At 41.9% G+C, this 23650-nt stretch overlaps 2 protein-coding genes across 3 annotated transcripts; one reads left to right on the top strand and one right to left on the bottom strand.

The window, feature by feature from the left end:
• Positions 1-32: 32 nt before the first annotated feature.
• On the top strand, positions 33-2783 carry LOC121403166 (extended synaptotagmin-1-like). Its single transcript, XM_041591070.1, has 9 exons — positions 33-80; positions 148-230; positions 753-801; positions 896-985; positions 1074-1178; positions 1281-1352; positions 1625-1714; positions 1795-1941; positions 2224-2783. The coding sequence occupies exons 1-9, from the start codon at positions 33-35 to the stop codon at positions 2257-2259; spliced, it is 720 nt and encodes a 239-aa protein (XP_041447004.1). The 3' UTR covers positions 2260-2783.
• LOC108705100 (ficolin-1-B-like) lies at positions 1233-23650 on the bottom strand. Of its 2 annotated transcripts, none has more exons than XM_041590942.1 (10): positions 23507-23650; positions 21793-21906; positions 17889-17942; positions 16701-16748; positions 14140-14267; positions 12144-12273; positions 10087-10221; positions 8631-8848; positions 2679-2752; positions 1233-1935 (listed from the first exon to the last, which is right to left on the bottom strand). In XM_041590942.1, exons 1-9 carry the CDS (start codon positions 23577-23579, stop codon positions 2717-2719), a joined length of 936 nt encoding a protein of 311 aa, XP_041446876.1. In that variant the 5' UTR covers positions 23580-23650; the 3' UTR covers positions 1233-1935; positions 2679-2716. The 2 variants fall into 2 exon arrangements, with proteins under 2 accessions (XP_041446876.1, XP_041446875.1); XM_041590941.1 differs by having other exon boundaries at positions 1233-1890.

The raw sequence follows: 23650 nt of genomic DNA, 5'->3' as shown, positions 1-23650 counted from the left end.
AATACATATAGAGGGAAAGTTCCATTCATACCATGACTTATATCCTCATAAAATTCAGGAACATGGAGGAAGAGGATAGTGTGAAGAGCAAACTAGAATCATGTCACATGCAGTATCTCCTAACCTCATTCTATGTTTTATCCTCAGATCTTGTTTTCTGAACTACCAGGGCAGGAGATTGAATTTCAGCTCTGGGACAGAGATGTGGCGAGAGATGATCCAATGGGCAGGTGAGTAAATCTCTTTACATCAGGGCTCCATATGTGACCTCCAATAGGGAGATTTACAGCTTTAAAGATTTGGGGGTAAATTTAGAAAAAAGAGTGAAGTTCCGCCACTAGAGTGAAATTCCGCAGCTCTCCATTCATTTCTATGGGATTTTGAAAGGCGTATTTATCAATGGGTGAAAGTGAAAGTTCACCCTTTGATAAAAACGCCTATAAAAATCCCATAGAAATGAATGGAGAGTGGTGGAATTTCACTCTAGTGGCGGAACTTCACTTTTAACTTCACTCTTTGATAAATATACCCCATAAAGTTTTCGATAGAAATCAAATAATTTGTTATAAACAGTCACGTTCCATTGGACTCCATTAATAATAGCCCAGTGGCTTGAATGGTTACAATTAATCTGTATTCAGTCTAATATATATTCATTTTGCTATAAAATGATGCGGCCAATTCAGCATTAACATAAATGTATCTGTCCCAATAACATTGCTAATTTTCCTTTTTTCTTCCCCAATGTCCAGCTGTAAAATTGCAGTTTCCCAAGTGCTCAAGAAGAAATGCGTTGATAAGGTAAGTGTATCCAGCCCCCTCCCATGCGCTGTAATAATCCTTCATTGATTTCCCCTGTATCTGATGTAACTTATGCTTCTCTCTCCCCCTGCAGTGGATCCGGTTGCAGAATGTGAAGTCCGGGGAGCTGCATATCAAGGTGGAATGTCTCCGACTTCTTTCAGACCCTGCCAAGCTGAATAAGGTAACATTTATGTTCCTATTTTATTTCTGCTTGTGGAAAGGTTGGGGTATTTTACCCTTTGGTGGATCTAATTTTGATTGTTTTCCAGGTGATAAAGCAGAACAAACAAATACAGTCCCCCAAGAGTGAGGAGCTTTCATCGGCTGTACTGTATACAGTCATCCAAAAAGCCAAGGGTCTGCCAGTGATTCGGGTGAGTCTGAAGTGATGTCTCTCTTTGGGCACATAATGGGTGTAAAACTTCTAATTGTCTGTATTATGCACTTTATTAATGACATTTGTTCTTTTCTAACAGCCGAAGAAAAGCAAATTAAACCCCTTGGCCAAGGTGCAGGTCACTGTCGGAGACACAGTAAAGAGGAGTGGGGTAAGTACTGACATAAAGTCCAACCACAAAATATCATTTTTGCTTCAGATTAGGAACTGATAGTGCTGGGTGGGGAAAGACATTAATTAGGAATTAGCACTTCCTGCATTATATACAGAGTAAAGCAGTGACATATATCCCAATGCCAATCACAAAACTGACTGTCACTGGGAAATACACAAAAACCCTAATTACAACATAAATAATAATGAGCTGACAGGTGTATTTCTTAAGATCCAGTTCTCATTTAGAATTCATTGTTTTGTTCCCAGGGTAAAATAAATACCACCGGAGAGCCAGAGTGGAAGAAGAGGATCCAATTCCTAATAAAGAACCCACTCAATGAAGAACTGAAGCTAAAGGTGAGTATAAATGTCCTTCCTTATTGGATTCTTCATTCCTGTAGATCTTTCTGGGCCACTTACAAGTGTGATTTTCACAGGTACGAAATGAGCAGAATAAGGTTCTAGGACGAGCCTCTGTGCCGCTTTCTCGACTGATGAATGCCAACGATATGACCATTGAGAACTGGTTCCCGCTGAAATCCAAAGGAAAAACGAGTGAGATTCTGCTGAAGCTGCAGCTGAGAGTAAGTTACATGTAGTTTAGTGGGTTTATTACATGGGTTCTAATGCTTCCAATAAGGATCTAGATGTAAAGGGACATTTTGATAATAGTAAGTTGTATTTCTTACATTCTGCCCTGGATCTGTGATATTGCAGAAACCTACACAATACAAATTAGATGGGATTTTACTAGAGAGGGAAGGATGAGATGAAGCATACGATTATATTATGGGACATGATACTGTGCTTTTTGGCTCTGGCAACAATTTTCTTAGCCCATCACTGATTGTTGGTTTTTCCTGCAGATTTTGGCCCCTCGTAATATTAGTGTGAAGCCATAGAACCAGAAAGAAATTGGAACCCACATTCCCCAGAAGAGACTCAGGGTTCCAGTGACATATAACCCAAAACAACCAGCACAAACTGAGGAGGAGGAAGAGGAGGAGGAAGAGGAGGAGGAAGAGGAGGATTTATATCAATATGGAGGAGCTTTTATAATTCAAGAAATATGACAAATATTCTTGTTCAATGCATAGAAATTCAGCCTTTCTCACCATAACTGTGGATTCTCTGCTGTACATCACCTGCTCCTGACTTGAGGCAAGATAAGGATGGAAGTTGTGTCGGTTTCTGTCTCCTTTCCCCATAAGGAGCCAGAAGGCAACACAACCCCCCTTACCTTGCCTCATGGCAAGAACAGCTGGGGTGAACATTTCTGGGTCATTTGCAGCAAGAAAGAGGGGAAAGGATGGACCCTTACCTTGACTTTTTTCCCTTCATGGAGAAGTCACAGAGAATTCAATCCTTGGGTGGTTGATCCTGGGGGATAGGGACCTATTAATAAACATCAATAAAGTTCTTGTCATTTGGTGATGGTGCCTGAAAATGTTATATCATACAAAGTATTGAATATAACAGCATGTATACACATTTCGAAACAAATTCTACATAGTAAAATCGGTTGCATTAAAGCCTTTAGACAATGGTCCCCCTGTTACTGTACTGACATAAAGTAATTAAGGATGGAATTATTGGATTGACTGATGATATTGGACTAAAATCCCTACAAAATCAGTTCCCTAAGTTAATAGGTAGAAGGGCCTGTATCCACGTTGTTCATTTACAGATGTATGTTATTGGCCCATGGGTTGGTGACCACTTTCTGTTGCACTTAATATAGTGTTGGGAAAGGGTTTGTACTTCCTCTTGGCCTCCACTAGAAGAATAAGGTGGGTGTTGTTGGGAGCCTGGGACCCAATAAAGGAAAGCTCCTAAGGGTAGTCAGGCCCTTGATGAATGTGGGGATACCGGGACCCCAGGAATATGGTATTATATAGTGGCAGATGAGCTCCTTTTAACAACAGTTTTTGAATATTTTAAAGATGTGTTCTGTATGATGAACTATCTGGCCATTTGTAGATCTACTACTGGAGATAAAATTATGTCGTTGGGCCTTTTACAAAGCGTTAACCAACATTCTGTGTTCATAGAACTTCTGTCTTTGGCCGTGATTGTTTTTTAATGAAGTGATTAAGAAGCGTCAGGGTATCATTTCTTAGTATGTAATGACAACAGAGACCATGGAATGGTCCAATCATGTATTACTGTGTATTAGGGAGGTCTGTGAGTATCTCACAAGATGCCACTATAAAGCCAATCCTTGAATATACTTGATGTCTAGTGGAAAACTATGTAAAGTCTTTATCGAATGGATGGTGTAACTGTGAGTTGGGATTGGTGTAATCAATTCCTTTGTTGTATGATTGGTTTACATGGGATGTGGATAGACAGTGAGTGTCTTGCAGTTTTATCTGCCACGAGATCTGTGACTTGGAATGGGAAGTTTTTAGCTCAGAGAAGGGACAAGGGGAGGAAGGGAGAGTGATGGTTGGGCTATAAAATGCTGCTACCAAGGAGAGGGTAAATGTTTTGATGACATGAAAAAAATAGAAATCATTGCAGAACCGGCAATTAAAGCAATTAAAGGAAAATGTCACTACACTGAAGCCCTGGCAAATTGGGGATTATGCTCCTGACAAAAGAGGGGCCTTAGAGCATATATTGGCAAAATATATAAATATATACAAGGTCAACATAAACATTGTGTTTAATGAACTTTCCTTTCGCGGATCCATGAAAATGATATGGAGCGATAAAAGGAAAATGGGAATAGAATGGAAATTACAGGAGTGAAACAACATTTCCTTCCTGTTTTGTGCAAAAAATAAATTCTTCTATTGAAACAGCCAGTGTCGGACTGTGGTGTCCAGGGCCCCCGGGGCTTCCACCTGAGGGGCCCCCCACTCCAGCTGAAAGTGCCACCAACCCCCCCACAAAGCGACAACACAGTTGCAAACATTCCAGAAGTGGACCTGGGTTGGCAGGGGTCCCAAGAGGACCAGGGCCCATCAAGGCAACATGGCGACAATCCGTCGTGCAGTGCTCGATTTCTCCTCCCTGGCTACAGGATCGGACTGGGGGACCCGGGGCCCACCGGGGCTGTTGTCACAGGGCCCCCCCTCCCGGCAGTCCCTCCCCTCCCGGCAGTCCCCCCCCTCCCAGCAGTCCCCAGGGCCCCCTCCTGACCTCCAGCCCACTTTCACGAACGCGCCGTGTGTGCTCAAAAGAAGCGACCCAGGGCCCCTAACTTCCAGTCCCCTGCCCACATCCATGAAAACGCAGTATGCGCGCGACAGAGGACGCGCATGCTCAGAATATACGCCGCGGCAACAGCTTTATCTTTTCTGGGGCATCGGCTCTGGGGCAGCTGGGGGAGCGGGTCCATGAGGGCCAGGGCCCACCAGGTTATTTTCCCATGTCCCGCCGGCCCAGTCCGACACTGCCTGGCTATCTCCTATAAAGAAGGCAGGGATGAGAAATCAAGCGACGCACGATGGATCGCCTTTTCTGAAGAGGAACACAAGCGGATTTCGATAAATTATTTCTTAATAAAGACTTTGCGTTTTTAAAGTTTAATTTGTCTTTGTGTTTTTTTTTCGTGGTATACTAACAAACTTTCAAAAATATTTTGATATTTCTGGTTCTTTAAATGCACAGTTATTTGGAGAGCTGCTAAACTGAATCTACAGAACATGGAGCAATACTGGAAAATATTATTAGGTGTTGTAAGAATAACTGACAGGACTCTCCCAGGAAAGAACATTTACAGGAATAATATTTACTATCTCACTGAATAACAGATGTTGGTGCAATCTTCAGATTCCCAGCAGAGTTTCACAAACAGAGAATAATTCAGACAAGAAAAAAGTGGTGAATTTCCAGATCTGGTTCAAAAATTTGCCTAACCTTCAAGGACTAGGGACAACATTCCAGAGCATCTTTCTTTTTGAAGGGTTTGATAATTAGAAACATGCAGATCCAATAAACATGCAAAGTGAATCAAAGAGCAGTTCATATAAATGAATAGAAATAAACTCATTTCCCAAAGCAATCCGCATCACTTAACAATGTTATACAAAGCTGTAGCTTCACTTGTGAATGCTGCTTGAAAACAAGGTTGGACTGGTGAGTGCAGAACCCTCCGGGGCTGCCATCCCAGGGGCCCCTGCACCTCTACAGGGGCCCATTGCTCCGCCCATGCTCCCCTACAGGGGCCACTTGCCCTCTCCCTAGCGCACGTAAATGAAACCTACCTTCAGCTCGTCAGGGGAGGTAGATCAACTTCCTGGGGGATTGCCGTGGAAATTGGGACCTGGCCTATGAGATTCACCAGGGCCGGGGTATACCATGTTTTTTCCCGGTGTCCTGCTGGCCCAGTCTGACTCTGCTTGAAAACCTGATGAGGCAACAGTGGGCTCCTAACCAGAGCAAAGTCTGTCTGGAGACTATGTAGTAACCCCAACAGATAAGCCATTACGAAGGGATACCTGTAGGGATATGTGAAATAGCCACTCCTAGTTAAGCAGGCAGGCAGGCAGGCAAATCCTTAGTGTTCTAGACACCTAAATGGGTCCTAATGGGGACTTGTGTTAACGCCCTGCTTTATGCTATGCCCCTGCTGTTCTCAATAGTGACAAGTAGATGGCACTGTGTTAAAAACCCTTTGAAGCCATGCTCTCAGGGACCATCTTGTGCTGGCTCTAGCCTGAGCAGGCAGGCAGAGCTTGAGTGGAACCTAGACAGGTCTAGAAAGGATAGGCTACTCACCTAAAGAGGCTCTAGGAGTGACAGATAGACAGGCTATTTAGCTGAGCAGCTCAAGGCTCCAATGAGGAGAGTCAGAGGGATTAAGATCCCGGGTACTAATTGCCCATAAGTAGGGACTAAGTGTGTAGATTTAGGGATGTAGAATTCCCCTGGGTTCTGCTTAGGGAAAAGGCTGAAAGCTGGATGTACTGTACCTTCATTGCTGCTGTGTATGTTCCCTTCCCTGTGGGGACTAATACTGCCCAAAGGTGCTGTGAGTATATGCCTATCCACTGTTCTGTATGATCCTGTTTTGCTATTATGTACACTCCATGGAGGGTTGTAATTGTTCAATAAATATGTTTATTGGTTACAAGAACCACTGGCGCCCAATTCTTGCACCCTGTATCTAGTTACAGTTATAATGCACCCGGCCTCCACACCATTTACGAGGGTTTACTCCCTAAGATTTAAGGTCTCATCTGGAGCACAGTATTGGGAGTGGAGCTCATAGAAAGAGAACTGTGCACTCATTTTACAATAGCGCTACACCTCTATTCATTGAATCCCAAAATGCAAACTTTTGTCATGGGGGCCCCAAATGTCCTACTTGTGGAGAGATTCAGATTGCACCATTCATAACTAGGGGTGCTCTGAACCCTTTTATTCTGGATTTGGGTGAATCCTTCACAATGGATCTGACTGAATACGGAACCGGATTCAAATTCTTGCCATGGGAAATTGCCAACATGTGGGCATAAATCATTGATACAAGTGCTTGGCATGCACATTGCAAATTTTCATAATTTTGTAGGGTTCAGAGTTGGTTTGGCCAGGCTCCTGTATTTGGCAGAATCTGAATCCTGCTGAAAAAGACTCAGATTTAGCCAAATCTTGAACTGAATCTTGGATTGGGTGCAGCCACTTTTCAACCCTAGCAACCAGATGGCTGAAATTGCAAACTGGAGAGCTGCTGAATAAAAAGCTAAATAACTCAAAAACCACATGTAGGGCCCTATAGGGATACAGGCCCTATACAGTTTTTCACCATTTCCTTGGGTTATTGGGTAGAATCCCTGTTACAGAATAACCTTTACAGTGATAGGCTGAGAGATTTGATGACACTGCTCTGACTCACTCCTATATAGTGAGTGCAGGGAGTGGCCTCTTCCTCTTTTGCCTCTGGATGTGATTCCAGCTGGATGTGCTCAGGGGGACTGAGTGCAATAGGCCCAGAAGAAGTCATGTGTCCAAGTCGGGGACCAGGTAACCCCGTGAATGAGGAACAGATATACTAGGGCAGACTTGTCATAGTCTCTTTAGGAGAGAAAGGCAGATAGGATAACATACCTCCCAACATTTTGGAAGTAAAAAGAGGGACAAAAATTTTTTTCCCGCATGTAGCGCAGCAATTTTTTGACCAAACCCCTTTCTGTGGCCACAACCCCTAATTACCATGTTTTTTTTACAAAATTTGGCAGTTTATGAAAGTTTGAAAATATTTCTCCTTATCTAAACTGTGTTTTTGTGTCTCAAAATTGTTACAAAGTATCTTATTTGCACCTGTTAGGTGTTCTGGGCTCTCTGCTAAAAGCCAATTAAGTGAGAAACTTTGTTTCTTTTTCTGGCTGTTCAGTGCAGAGAAAAGAGGGACTTTCCAGTACAAATGAGGGACTGCGGGTTGAGCTGTCAAAAGAGGGACTGTCCCTCTGAAAAAGGGACAGTTGGGAGGTATGGATAGAGAGAAAGAGCAGCTGAAGCTCCAACAAGGATTTGCAGTAAGGGAGGAGCTTCCCAGAGGCTCTGTGTGTTGCCTCCAGTCAGGGACCTCAGTGAAGAGGGACTGTAGGTTACAAGCTGCTTTCCTGACAACTTCCAGGAGGGAAAGGTTGTACTGCAATTGCCTGTGTACTCTCTGTGTGATCTCTCAATATGCTGTTTTCCTCAACTCCTGCGAGACTACTGAAACCTGTGCTCATTTGCCCTTTTTGGCATAATAAACCGTTCCTGATTGTTAAGAACCTCCTGGTGCCCAAGTTGTTTTTGTGTGCACAGTAGCCTGGGGGGATGTAGTTGCACTACACCATAGAGGGAACACTTCCACTTAGCGAAGGCCCTGCCCTGGGTGTAAGTCGCGTGTAACCCATGCTCTAGTGTTCTAGCTGGTGAATTAACCCCGAGTGGCCCAAATAGTTGTTACACACAAATAATAAAACATGAAAACCAATTGCAAATTGTCTCAGAATATCCCTCTCTACATCATACTAATAGTTAATGAAAAGGTGAACAACCCCATTAATTCATTCTTATCTAATCCTGTGTGTGTGCTCTACATGATGCATAATGGTTATTGCTTAGTATTTGTGAGGATCCAGTTAATCTTGGTGTGTTTTAGGCAGGCAACAAGCACTAAACTCTCTCATACACAGGAGTTGAACCTCCTTAAAACATTGGAACTAATATAAATTTCAGTAAAATGTCATGTGCAGAAGTAAAGGCTGTTTTGCACATCTTACGTAACCTGTAAATATAAATGTTATTTAGGCCTAAATTTCATTTCTGTTACTTTGTAAGAGTAGCCATTTCCTTTGCCTGTTTCCCAGTTGATGCCTAAACCTTCGTTGGAGTGTTTCCCCCGTAGGTACAGTCCATTCAGATTGGCATCATGGCAGGCTCCATACCACCAGCCTCCTTTAAAGGTTTCAGCGCAGTTAATTCCATGGGAATCATTATCCTTGTCTTTGGTAGTGAAAGCACGGTTGCGGTGGTGATCCAGAGAGTCTCCTGTTATGGATAACAAATGTGTTAGTCATTCCTTCATTTAAAAAGATGATATAAGGGTTCATTTAGGAACTTAAAGGCACTATTTTCCTTTACATTTTTACCCTGCCATTCAGCCTTTCTGTGGGGCTCTGCTCTCTGCTCTGGTAGGCGCTGCCCTGTATCTCATACCACTTTGTCTAACCATCTTTATAACAGAGCATTCTGTCACAGATCCTATCTGATCCCCATTGTAAGCAGCAGTCCTGTCCTGCTTTATGGCAGCTGAGAGTCTAGCTATCTGTATAACAGAACATTCTGTCCCAGTGGCTGCACAGATCCTATCTGATCCCCATTGTAAGCAGCAGTCCTGCTTTATGGCAGCTGAGATTCTAGCTATCTGTATAACAGAACATTCTGTCCCAGTGGCTGCACAGATCCTATCTGATCCCCATTGTAAGCAGCAGTCCTGTCCTGCTTTATGGCAGCTGAGATTCTAGCTATCTGTATAACAGAGCATTCTGTCCCAGTGGCTGCACAGATCCTATCTGATCCCCATTGTAAGCAGCAGTCCTGTCCTGCTTTATGGCAGCTGAGATTCTAGCTATCTGTATAACAGAACATTGTGTCCCAGTGGCTGCACAGATCCTATCTGATCCCCATTGTAAGCAGCAGTCCTGTCCTGCTTTATGGCAGCTGAGATTCTAGCTATCTGTATAACAGAGCATTCTGTCCCAGTGGCTGCACAGATCCTATCTGATCCCCATTGTAAGCAGCAGTCCTGTCCTGCTTTATGGCAGCTGAGATTCTAGCTATCTGTATAACAGAGCATTCTGTCCCAGTGGCTGCACAGATCCTATCTGATCCCCATTGTAAGCAGCAGTCCTGTCCTGCTTTATGGCAGCTGAGATTCTAGCTATCTGTATAACAGAACATTCTGTCCCAGTGGCTGCACAGATCCTATCTGATCCCCATTGTAAGCAGCAGTCCTGTCCTGCTTTATGGCAGCTGAGATTCTAGCTATCTGTATAACAGAGCATTCTGTCCCAGTGGCTGCACAGATCCTATCTGATCCCCATTGTAAGCAGCAGTCCTGTCCTGCTTTATGGCAGCTGAGATTCTAGCATTAACATAGCCTTTTGTCACTGTGGAAAGCCCATTGTTTAAATCACTGTACACTTTTCAGTCCTGATTTGTTGAATTAAATAGATACGATTGGATGGTGCAGGAACCTACCAGTACCAAAACTGTAGAACATTTACCTGCAGTGCCCCCAGAATAAGCCCCAAGGATCAGCTTATAATAATCTTTCTCTCCCAGTGTTGCAAAGGAATCATAAGCTGCAAAACTGTGTTGATTCTCAAAGTCTGTAAAATCAATGCGTAGCTGATAGTTGCCTACAGAGTTAAACATAGGAGACATTTTCAAGGATTAAGAAGATGGAAAAGACACAAAATATTTATATTTATTATACATAGTTATTATTCTAAAGATATATCTGCTGCCTAATACAGATGAAGCCACTTGGATTTGTGAGTTAAATGCGTCATGACTCAGAGTTAATTGAAGAAACTGTGTTATCTAAAGTTATCTTATCTCATTTAATGCATTTAACCTTTTCATTAGCATACCAAAGCACCATTGTTCACAATGGTGAATGCTTTAATTAGATGGGATTTTGTGACACAGTTTTCTGTGTTAAATGAGATAAATGGGATATCTGTGTTTAGTTATTCTGTGTCAAACAGACAAACCAAAGTGGCTGCATCTGTATATGGGCTGTTTATATGGAGATATTTAACTGGGTACCTGCTTGGTTTCTACCGATGGTTCAGAAAACCTTTATGCTTTAAAATGAGGGTTACACTTTCATAGATGAGATTCAGTTGAGAATACAGTATTTATTCTATTGTCCTTTGAGGGACACTTACTCATTCAATCCAAACTGTTAGAATATGTTGGTTTTCACTTTTTTTTATGCCTCCAGTATTTATTCCTAAATAAAAACCTTTTCTTGGGATCTGGGCACTTTCAGGATGTTCATCAGATTATGTAACTAGCTTGACCATATGGTCCATTTATAGAGTAATATTTTCTGAGAAATCGGTCTGTAGTGCTTCAAAGACTTGGCTCTCCCCAACAATGAAGAATGACAACCTCCATAGTTATAATCATTTGGTGGCTTAAATCTGATTTATAACCCAAATTAGGTGCCCTTATTCAAACAAAAAAGGATTTTTTTATTTCGCAACTATTAGTTGAGGTCTGTCAGAACATACAAAAGATTATAAAAAAATGGAAAAAGAAACACCACCAATAGTTGTGGTTATAAAATTGACGAAAAAATTCTAATAGGTAATGCACCTTACTTATATAAGGACAATAATTAATTAGATGATGTACTAAAAAGTTAATCAAAGTGCTAGTGCCGTTATAGTAACATTAACTTATCCTAGATAATGTGAAGTGAAAAAAAATTGATAAAGCGAATCAATTCAATTCCTCTGTGAATTAATAATACTTCCTAAATTCATCCACAGATAGACAAAAAATTCATTGTTTAAATAAAGTGCAGTGCAATTTTAAAGTGTTAAACCTAATAAATTGGTTGGCTAATTAAAAAGTAGTTTAAAAATGACCAAACATGGTAGTGGGTTAAAAAAATCTGTAGTCACAATCCATAAAATAGTTAATAGAAATAGGAAAAAATAGATGGTGGAGTTGTCCCGTAAACTAGCTACCTAATATTTTCTAGAACCTGGGACACCACAAAGGTAAGGCAGGACAGGGTAACCAGGGCTGTGGCCTTGGTATTTAACTTGCCCTAGATGTTTAGAGAGGCTAAGTAACCCTAAAAAACCATAAACCGTTGGCCCCTTAGAATGGAAAGAAAATTGAAGAGGTTGTATAGAAAAGTAAAGGATTTGACCCAATAATCCTTGACCCCACTTCCGTTGAAAAGAGAAGAACCAGACTGTTAAATATAGATCGAGTTTGCAAAGGAGAATCAATTTGAACAAAAGAGGATTACGGAGAACGCCGACGTACGTTTCACTAAAAAGCTTTGTCAAGGCGGAAAAGCACTTTAATTACCTTTTTAGTACATCATCTAATTAATTATTGTCCTTATATAAGTAAGGTGCATTACCTATTAGAATCTTTTCGTCAATTTTATAACCACAACTATTGGTGGGGTTTCTTTTTCCATTTTTTTTATAATCTTAAATCTGATTTACTTTGCACATTATAAAAAGAAAGATCAACCACCAAAAGGGGATTTTGGCATTGACGGGTTGTCTCCTGTTATTCCTCGCTGTACCTGATGATGTTAAAGTGTAAATGTTGTCATTCCCAAGCCAGAATTCACTCAGCTGACTCCCAAATCCTTTCTTGTAGGAATTCCAATCTCGGAAGAAGTCTACGGAACCATCAAATCTTCTCTGGAAAACCTGAGATAGAGTCAAAGTCTATTGGGTAGGATATTATGAAGGTATAATAACAAAGAGCTAAGGTCATTGCCAAACCTTCTGTATCTTGATTTAGACCTCACTGGAACTATAACTGTTTATATTATTATCATTTGAAGCTGCTGTGAATCATTGAGCGCTAATTCTAAATTCTCTTCAATTATCCTTTCTTTTATTTCTTTTTCTTATGTTCTAAACATTCTAAGTTTAATGCACATGTTTGTTTATAGACTTGTGCTTGGACGGACTGATGAAGGGTATCTCAAATCAGGTCTGGACTGACAATCAAAATAGGCCCTGGCATTTTATTTCATTTTCAGGCCCAAACAGCCCCCGCCACCCCAATTAATAGTGACTGTCTATGGCGTCTACAGCAGCCCTGTTGCCATTTGTCAGAACCCACAGATTGTCCGTCCAGGCCTGTCTAAGGGTAGGGGCACACTGGGTGATTCGGGTAGATTTAGTCGTCTGGCGATTAATCGCCTCGTCTTTGCGGCGACCAATCTCCCCGAACACCTTCCCTCTGTCTTGCTCCAGCTATAATGAAAAGTCGTCCTGCGTCATGGCACACGCGGCGCTTCGTGTTCCAAAGTCGCCCGAAGTGTGAGGAAACTTCGGGCGACTTCGGAATATGAAGTGCCACGTGTGCCATTTGGGAGGCGACTTTTCATTATAGCCGGCGCAAGACAGGGAGAAGGCGTTCGGGGAGATTGGTAGCCAGGCGACTAAATCTCCTGAATTGCCCAGTGTGCCCCTACCTTAAAATTGATTTCTTAATCCTTTAGGAGTCAGGGTTTTAATCTCCCGATTTCACTGAATTTGTTTTTTTTTATGGAACAACCTCTTTCACTTAACCCTGAATAAAGTGAATGAAGCTCATTTGCATATATAGAATAATCAGAACGGGCGATATATTATCTGTTTCTGAGGGTAGATAATACCATATAAATGTTATTTTATTTTTATTGCTTTATTAGTGCAACCATATTGCAAATTAAAAGCTACATTTGGCTCTAAGGGACAACCATTACTATATTGGCTCACTGACAAAGCACCAAAAAATTTTTGGATTAAGAAATGAACCCCACAGAGAATATAATAAAAAACATAGTGAGGCAAATGTTAATATTTTGGAGGCAGATCTTTGACTGTCTATTCACTCACAGTCTCACTACTAGGAAAACTGCCCAATGTCTCTGCTCTGAACTGGCAGTTTCCTCCATAGACACAGGGTTGAAATACACTATGCCAATATGATCCTTAACCACTTAATTCTTGTAAACGTGACCATGCTTAACATATACAGGTATGGGACCTGTTATCCAGAATGGTTGGGACCTGGGGTTTTCCAGATAACGAATATTTTTGTAATTTGGATCTACTAGCAAATCATTTAAACATTAACTTTATAAAGCCAATAGGCTGGTTTTGCCTCCAATAAGGATTAATTATATCTTAGTTGGGATCAAGTACAAGCGACTGTTTTATTATTACACAGAAAAAGAGAATTATTTTTTAACATTTTGATATTTGCATGAAATGGAGTCTATGGGAAATGGCCATTCTGTAATTTGGAGCTTTCTGGATAACGGGTTTCCCGATAATGGATCCCATAACTGTACTACAAACCTCAGCTTTGATCCATAGCTCCGTAACCTTCACACCCAGACCCAGCCACAAGAGCGTGTGTACTTTACTGCTGGGGCACCATGATTCCAGTTTAGGTGGATAAAGGAACATGAAATCCCCATCTGTGACTGTCATAAGCCAATTCTTTATAGCTGTGGGTCTGTGCATTGGTAATGTGGGGGGCAACTAGATATACCCCTGACATGTGTATCAACTTACAATCCATCCCCCTCCATCAGTGTCCATGTCACAAAGCACAGTCAGAGGCTTCTCTCCATCTGGGTAAATCTTGTACCATCCGCTTAGAAATGTCCCCTGATCCAGTAGTTCCTTACAGCTCCTGGCAGCTGGGAAGTAAAGGGAGATAATAATAATGGTCAGTGATGGGCGAATAAATTCACCTGGCACGAATTCGAGGCGAATTTCCGCCGCCGGCAAATACATTTGTGAATCTTCTGCAACAATTCGCCGGCGTCGAAAAAAAACTTGGACGCGCGTCCGAAAAGTCTCTTGCGTCAAAATCATCACGCGTCAACACTATTCTAACGCCCATTGACTTGAACGTCACTGTCAAAATTGACGCAAGCGACTTTTCGGGACGCGTGTCCAAAATTAGACGAGGGCGTCTATTTTCAATTTTCACTTTTTTTTTTCGAAATATTTTTGCTGTTTCACGAATTTCTCGAATTTTGCCAAGAAATTTTTTGGCGAAGTGAAATAGGAGAAAATCGCCTATCAATAAAAATGTTATTGTCACAAAACGGACTCACTCAACCACACTTAACTCTTGGGTGTGGCTACAAGGGGTTACAATCAGTCTCTCAATCACCTTACACACAGGTTAGACTAACATCAGACACCCCAAAAACACACCAACACCCACAAAGTTCATTCGCTGCCACCATCTATCATTAACAGGCGATAGAAACCTAATGTGACTATTCCCCTGCCCTCTATAACAGGTAATAACTCACACTACACAATACATCAAACACTCTCTCCTATGGTAGTTACTCAGGGTAAGATCCTACAAGTCTAACAAGCACTCCAGCAGCCAAAGGGTTAATCTACATTCAAACACACTTTCCTGCTAGCCGTACTAGTTATCCAACATACAAATAGGCAACTTTCCCTTTCCACACATACGAAGAGTTCATACACGTAGGCACAAGCATTCATATGGGCAATGAGTTCGTTTAGAGCACAAGGACTAACGTATTAAATGATATTTAATATTTAAAAGAAACAGTGCATATGTATATATATAAAAATGATATTACAAAGATGACACAGTTGCAAATACAGTAAATAAAATAAAAGGGAGTAAAAACACAAAGAAAACCCTTACTTTACCAAGTGTTGAAGTTGTCAGTGTATTTCCTCTGAGGCACGAGTTGGAAACTGGACATACAATCCACTGAAAAAATGGAGCCTCCTTGTATGACAATGTGATATTGGGAATGTCACCTTTTTATTTCCTGCTGGGACACTCCCCTCATTACCTTATGCATGAGGTAGGAGTGTCCAGGAACATGTCATTTACGACCCCCTGCAGGGGTTTTGCTACTCTTAGGCAATATTCCCCAATATCCCTTAATATAATATGGGTACTTGCCAGTACCCAATACTATAATAAAAACATGGGCAGGCTGTGATCCATATGTGGGCAAGAAGAACAATACCAAACACTAATAGGTTCCCACTTTCCAGTCCCCCAGGAACCAGCCCTCCTAACAGGTGGGTATAGGCTGGCCCTGTTTGGTATTGTTAGGAAGCATGTGACCTCCTCATAACCAATATGTAAGTTATGAGGTTGTGAATCCTATGACACAGGAGATATGGATACTTTCCTATAATCCATAATTTCTACTAGCTATCCCCCCCTGCTGCTCTAGGTCCACAGCTCTGTTCTTTGATCAGCCGATCAAAGAACAGACTGGCCCAGCTTCCTTGCCCAAATGGTGTGGCTCCAGACTGTCTCAGATGACCGATATGGATGTCACCTTTCCACAGCCCCCTGGTGAGATATACAATTAAGGGTCTCTGTGTGAGCCTGAGACTGAGTAATTATAGTATTAACTTTAAAAATGCCAGTGCAAGGTGGCCCTGGCATGACAGTTATGTTCTGTTTATCAGAGCACATTCCCCTCTTTTAACTGTAACTGTGATGTGCATCACAAGCGTGTGCCCCATACCTTTTCCTTACTCTTTATTGGAGGAATGTAATAAAAGAGCAAAATGCTTCGCACCAATAAGGATAAAAATCCACATGTCGCAATGTAATATTGTTCCTTAAATTGTTATTGCATTCCGAATTTTAATTGCGCACTCTTTAGAAGTGCTTGAAGGTGTTGTAATTATTACATTTACTGTATATTAAATTCGCGCAAAGCAAAATTTGTTCGCACAAAGGCATAACTTTTCGCATTGCGAATAGTTTTTCCGTTACCGACTTTTATTACATTCCCCCCGTTTGACTTTTATCGGGAGTGTTGGGGGGGGTGGCCACAGTTCCTTGAGGGGAGGAGATATGGGTGAGTGGGGCCCACCAAGTTTTTACCAAGTGTCCCCCTGGCCCAGTCCGACCCTAGGCTCAGGCTGAGTACAGATCAGGTGTACAGTACCCTTTTAATTGACATCAAAATATTAATATTGAGATGCTTTCTGTATGTACTTGTGCTGCAGGGCGATTGTAGGACCCCATGGATATAGAAGTCCTTTGGGAAAACATGTAGTCCACAGACCATCGTAAAGGGCCCAGTTAACAGTTTGGCACTTACCATAAAATTGTTCTGGTGCTCCACTATCTCCTTTATCTCCTTTCTGTCCTAAAAAAGCAGAGCAGATAATGTTATAAATACAGTTACCTAGTAGCTCAGGCTGAAAAAGGTGCACATCCATCAAGTTCAGCCTGTGCCTCCAACTTCTGGCTCAGGGGTCCCCAACCCTTTTTCACCCGTGAGCAACATTCAGATGTAAAAAGAGTTGGGGAGCAACACAATCATGAAAAATGTTCCTTGGGGTGCCAAATAAGGGCTGTGATTGGCTATTGGTAGCCCCTATGTGGACTGGCAGCCTACAGGAGACTCTGTTTGGCAGTACACCTGGTTTTTATACAACCAAAACTTGCCTCCAAGCCTGGAATTTAAAAATAATCACCTGCTTTGAGGCCACTGGGATCAACATCCAAGGGGTTGGGGAGCAACATGTTACTCATAAGCTAATGGTTGGGGATCACTGTTCTAACTGACTCAAAGCCCTCACTGTTGTGGACTGACATTGCTTCCTACAGCTAAGTTTATTATCCGCAAGTACCCACAGGTCCAACTTTGTAAGGATTTCCCCAGTTCTCAGGCCTGGATTTGTGGGCAGGCCACTAAGGCCCAGGGCTTGGACAGAAAGAGCTGGGGAAGGCACGCCATTTACTGGTCACATCTAAACCCACCTGTCCAGTCTCCGGTGTTGGCAATTGAGGGAACTGAGAAGCAGGTTAGGGAGGAAAGCGATGGGGGGGTTTGCGAGTGGGCCGGGATGTGTGAGCGGGTTGGGGGCAAGTGTGTGCATGCGGATTGGGTGGCAAGTGGCCTAGGGGCGCACCAATTATAAATATGGCCCTGCCAGTTCTCAAGTGTTTTTTCAAGGGGAACTTGCCCCAGAACAGGAAAGTGAAATCTTACATGCATCCAAAAGTTGTCCCCGATCCAATTAAATCGTTTTTTTTTAATACTAAATAAGGTCCATTCCTGGATTCTAGCTTAGTTGCACTTTTTTCTTTGATTTATAAAAGATACTGATATTTATATACTGATAAATTCAGATTTTGATAAATAAGGCCCATAATGTTTTTAATGAATATGTATTAGATTGTTGCTTAGAATTACACATTCTTTTATCAGACAAAGTATTCTTTTTTGATCTATATCCCTCATTTATAATCAGTCACATATTGCTTGATACTTTTAACCGACCTTGTTGCCCTTTTGGGCCGACCTTCCCCGATTCCCCCTTCGAGCCACTTTGACCTAAAACAGATAAATATCAGAATTAGAAAACAATGAATATAATTCAGGACCTGTTATGTCTGGTACTATGAGCTTATGGACCCAGTACATGTCCAACAATCAGGGTGGGATTTGGTCCTTCTTCTTGCACAGAACCTGACGTGGGTTACAGAATTTCAAGCATTGGGCAGGGAAACATTTAGCTTGACTTGATAAAAAACAGACTTTGAGGGGCCCCATTATCTTATACATATAAAGTATAAAGGCTGTGGCTTCTCTATGTTTGGGCGAAGGAAGATGAGGCAGAGCACACTCCTGAAGATTAGGTAGAGAGAACCCCTGGTGCCCAGTGTTAGGAGTCCGGCGACCTCCTTCTCTATGTTTGGACATTGGATGCTCAAATGCAAAGAAACTTCTCACATCCACAACGACATCAACAGGCAGTTTTCTATAAAAAAACAAGGGGCCCCACATGCAATGGGCCTTCATATTGCGAGGCCCTGTCTCATTTTGTTAGATTTGGACACGGAATGCAACAAAACTTTACAGGAATGATCCCCATGTCTGGGAGGAGAACAATGCCTACTATTTGTTGGTACAGGTATGGGACCTGTTATCCAGAATGCTCGGGACCTGGGCTTTTCTGGATAACAGATCTTTCTGTAATTTGTACCTTAAGTCTACTAGAAAATCATGTAAACATTAAATAAACCCAATAGGCTGGTTTTGCTTCCAATAAGGAATAATTATATCTTAGTTGGGATCAAGTACAAGCTACTGAAAAGTAACAGGAAATCATTTGTAAAAAAAATTTAGATTATTTGATTATAATGGGGTCTATGGGAGATGGCCTTACTGTAATTCAGAGCTTTCTGGATAATGGGTTTCCAGATAACGGATGTAAAACTTTGCTCCTTCCTCCCACAACAGCCCGTTATTCTATCTAGCCCACTGACCAATCAAATTTTAGCATTTCACAGGGTAAGATCAAATGCAGCAAAACATGTACTGGTTTTGTTTTTGAAAGTTGACGAGCTAAATATTTTTATTCTAAAAGGTAATGCCTGCCCATCTGACCAATCAGACTACACTATTCTTTAACATCAGAGAACTACTCAGTTGGGCATTGTGGCATATTACAGAATATTTTACCTGGAGTTGGCTGAGCTTCTGGCTACCATGTGTTTACTCCAAAACCATGTTAGTCATCTGACCAAGTGGCGTAACTACCAGGGGAGCAGAGGGTGCAATTGGACCAGGGCCCGCACCCCCGCAGGCCCCCCCGGCAGATCGCACCCCACTGTAGTCGCAAAGAAAATTGAATTGAAGGGGGGTAGGGGGGGCCCCGGCTGCATGACCCGCACCAGGGCCCTCCCTCACCTAGTTACGTTACTGATCTGACCAAGTGATTGCTCCATTCTAGTATTGGAAATGGACTGAGCAGCACATACATATTGTGTATATACAGTATATATATAGATTCAGGATAGCAGGGATCATAAGCACAGCACTGGTTAGGCACACAAACATGAGCAGCGTCGGACTGAGCCAGCGGGACACTGGGAAAAAACCCGGTGGGCCCCGGGCTCTTGTGGGCCCCGCCGGGCCAGGTCTGCTACTTCGTTTGGAGACACGACCCCACTTTGTCGGGGGTCGCGGTAGAATAGAAGATCTGCGCATGCGCACTAGCCCAATGAAGCATGACGGAGCAGTAGCGGGGGCCGGAGCAGGGCCCTGGGGCAGTAGCCCCGGTGGGCCCGAAGCCCCCCAGTCCGACCCTGAACATGAGTTGAAGGCCAACTTAAAGAGTTTTTAAACAGAGTGGCTGGTTTTTATTATAAGCAAAATGAACAGGTTCAGCACACTTGCTTCAACATAGGAATACCAGCTCCGCTTTAAACATTGGGCAGAAGCCAGACATAGCCCTGCGGCATTCAGGTGTATGTCCATAGACCAGATTCCTAAAAGGCCAAGAGGGGGAGATTATGACAAAAAAAGAAGCCTTCTGGATCCATGAGTTAGATTGTATAGCACCCAAGGGCTTAAATGGTCAATTAGTTCTCAATTGTTTCCTAAAGTTTTCCCTTTCTCAATTGGCAGTAGATAACAAAACAAGAGAGCAAACAGAATTTGTATCTTGTTTTATTAACGTTTATATGATGATTATGTAACTGCCGTTTTGAGACACAGTAAGCAATCACCAAGAGACTTATTTCTATTCTTTTAATTTTGCATATACTGTTTGTTTATTAGATCATGTATTTAAACTATGGACAAGAATTTTGCACAAAACAAATTGATTGAACACTAATGCAACATAATGATACACCAGCAGCACCTAGAGGAAAAAATTCAGTATGACACCCATTTATGTTTTCATTGTATATGTGATTCCACTAATTGCACTAATTAGTTGCTAATGACGTTATTTTGGCGCCCCTTTTTTTGTATATATATACTTGCACCTTATCACTTGCACTTTTTCCTTGATAAAGGCCACAATGCGGGCCGAAATGTTGGACACAAGAGTGATGTTTGAATAAAGAAATTCTTAATAAAAACTTTTGGAGTGCTGGTCCATATTGAAATCTACACACCACGTTTGACCAAGCACCCATCTTGGATTGTGAAAGAAAGAGTGCAGGTACTTACAGGACTATTACATATTTATATTTATATATGTTTTCATATAAATATTGCTATTTGTCTGCAAACTTATTCAGTGCTGGGTACAGGCCTGTCTACTCTTCCATCCAATAACCTTGCAGAATTCAATGGCATTGTAAAATGTTTCTGCAAAGTACAGTGATTTTTAAAAAATGCATCTTAATATCTTAATGGTGTAACATAACATTATGCCACACAATGTACATCATTTATTTTAATATTTAATAGAAATTTCAAAAAAGCTTTTAGAAAGCTTTGAGATTGGTCAACAATATTATAACCTGTTACAGTCTTCAACTTGCCCTACTGTCTCCATCTTGCCCTTCTGTTTCCATCGTGTCCTAATGTCTCCATCTTGCTCTACTTTCACCATATTGTTCTACTGTCTCCATCTTGCCCTTCCGTCTCCATCTTGCCCTACTGTCTCCATCTTGCCCTTCTGTCTCCATCTTGTCCTACTGTCTCCATATTGCCTTGCTGTCTTCATCTTGTCCTAATGTCTTCATCTGGTTCTACTATCACTCCATCTTGTCCTTCTGTCTCCAGCTTGCCCTTATGGTTCCATCTTGCCCTTCTTTCTCCATCTTGCCCTACTGTCTCCATCTTGCCCTACAGTCTCCATCTTGTCTTGCTGTCTTCGTCTTGTCCTAATGTCTTCATCTGGTTCTACTATGAGCATCTTGCCCTACTGTCTACATCTTGTCCTACTGTCTACATCTTGCCTTGCTGTCTTCACCGTGTCCAAATGTCTTCATCTGGTTCTACTATCACCATCTTACCTGACTGCCCTACTATTGTTATTCTGTTTTACTGTTACCATCTTGGCCTGCTGTTACTAACTTGGCTTTTTATATATCTATCAGTGTCTTACACTATACCTACATTCAGCTGCTGCTTTGCAGGGCTCAGGATGTTTGATCCTTTTTATACCCCTAGCTTCGCCCATTACTGACATCTACAAACTGTACATCACCCTTTTATAAGGAAGCAACATGCTCCAAGGCTGCTTGCCACCATTGAGAGGCTTGATTCTGCTTAGCTTACAGGCTCCTCCTCAGGGCCTAGACATGCAGGCTAATATCATGGAGCCACGTGGGAAGATTTCTGCCAACTTAGTATTATAGAGCATCATGTTTTATAATGAATTCCAATGTATTCCACAGATTGATTGGAGAGCTGCTACAGTCAATTGACATCTTCTCACCTTTCTCTCCTGAAGGTCCAGGTTCACCTTTATAACCAGGAATCCCAGGGGCCCCAGGGCATCCTCTAAGGATGGTCAATTTGTCAGAGCTTCCAACTCCCACAACCTTCACTTCTAAGTGGAGAAAATAAAAAGTAGCAAAAAGTAGAATATAAAGAAAAATACAAAAGCAAAGGTTCTCCCCATCTTAAATTATTCAGCAGAATATATTATTCAGCAGAAACATCTCAGTATCCATGAAAAGATTATGGAAGAAATGTTATAAATGGAGATTTAGTGTACTTTGTAATTTAGAAGATGAGAGAGTGAGAGTAACCTCTAACTTCTACTTCACGTCTCAACACACTGGTGTTTTAGCACTAACTTGTCACTGGTGAGATGCAACTTCCATTGGAGGAAGGGTTTTCACACTGATTCTCTTTAAAGCCTGCTTGAGAAGTCACCGTGGGACCCTTCCTCCATTATGACAGAGAACGCTCATGAGATACTGAGTCTTGAATAATTCATGCTCTGCTTTGGGAGTTGCAAGAAGTAGCAGCTCACCAGGCCAGTGACAACTGAGTGCTGAGTAAGTGTTGTGTGTAATGCACATTCTACTTGGATGCAAATATACAAAAAAAAAACAAAAACAGTTAACTGCTTTATTGCTGGAACTACACAACAAATAGATCTCACAGATGTTGCAAACAGTACATTCAACCCATGGAATCAACAACATACTTTATCTACAGTATATACTGAGTGTAATTACTTCCCTGATGACTTTGGAACAGGCAGGGCATTAACCAACAGTAGTACTCACTCAACAGTTGTCCAGCTCCAAAAGCCCATGGCCCAGACAGTGGTGCTTATTTTGGCATTTTTGGCATTTGGCATTTCTCTTTGTGGCTGAGTCTCTAGGGTTATAACCCTACTACTCTCCTCATGGGAGCTTCTTGCTGCTCCTAACTAAACTAATCCTATTTCTTTCTCTCTTACACCTAGATGAAGCTATAACAGGAGCTAGCCCTTGCATTAACTTGTCTGACTTTAAAGATCTTCTCCCTTTTCAGCATCATCCAGTCCAAAGAGTCAGATTCTTGGGGCATCCATCCCTTTTGAGGACTACTGGAACCACCAGACAACCCAGACCAAAAATAAACTCCCAGCTTCCCCAGGACATGCCGAACCACTGGATGTGCAAATCCTTCCAGCTCTGTACAGACCCAGGTCTATAGCTAGCGTTAACGCTTTTAAAAAGAGCCCATGTTGGCTTCCCTTTTTATAAATAGGGAACCCTGACATCCTCTGGCCAGTTACTGAACTGCCAGAAAAATTCTTTAACCCAGGATAGGAAAATACTTTAACCCAGGATAGGAAAATATCTCCCCATCGAATTGTAAAGTAGGACCATCTCTTAGCTCTTCAAAACCTTAGGGGACTGCTTGGAATTAAGAATATGATAGATAAGTATAAGATAATGAACGAATAGGAACTCAGGGAAACCGAGGGTAAAGACAATGCACAGACTTTTAACATAAGACAAAGGGAATGTAAAAACCAGGCCAATAAGTTCATCTGGAATTATCCATCATTATCTTGCAAAGGTCCCTGTGATTCTGGAAGCCAAGGACAAATTCCCTCCTTGCCCTGCCTAAAGACTGTCAACATCAGATTGCTGGCAGATTGCTGGTAAAGAATAGAAATTCAAAAATCTTATTTGGTTGCCACTGACCTGGACATGAGTCGTCACCATTACTGAGTGCAGCCACCAGACAAAATATTGTGAGTGCCACAGTCTGCATCATGGTCTTGTTTGGGTGCTGGTCGTGATCCTCAGCTCTCACCCAGGACTGATCCCAAACTTGCAGAGGAAATT

The sequence above is a fragment of the Xenopus laevis genome, chromosome 4L, assembly GCF_017654675.1.
Source record: "Xenopus laevis strain J_2021 chromosome 4L, Xenopus_laevis_v10.1, whole genome shotgun sequence".
In the NCBI taxonomy this organism is placed as follows: Eukaryota; Metazoa; Chordata; class Amphibia; order Anura; family Pipidae; genus Xenopus; species Xenopus laevis.
This window is presented reverse-complemented; position numbering and strand designations above follow the sequence as displayed.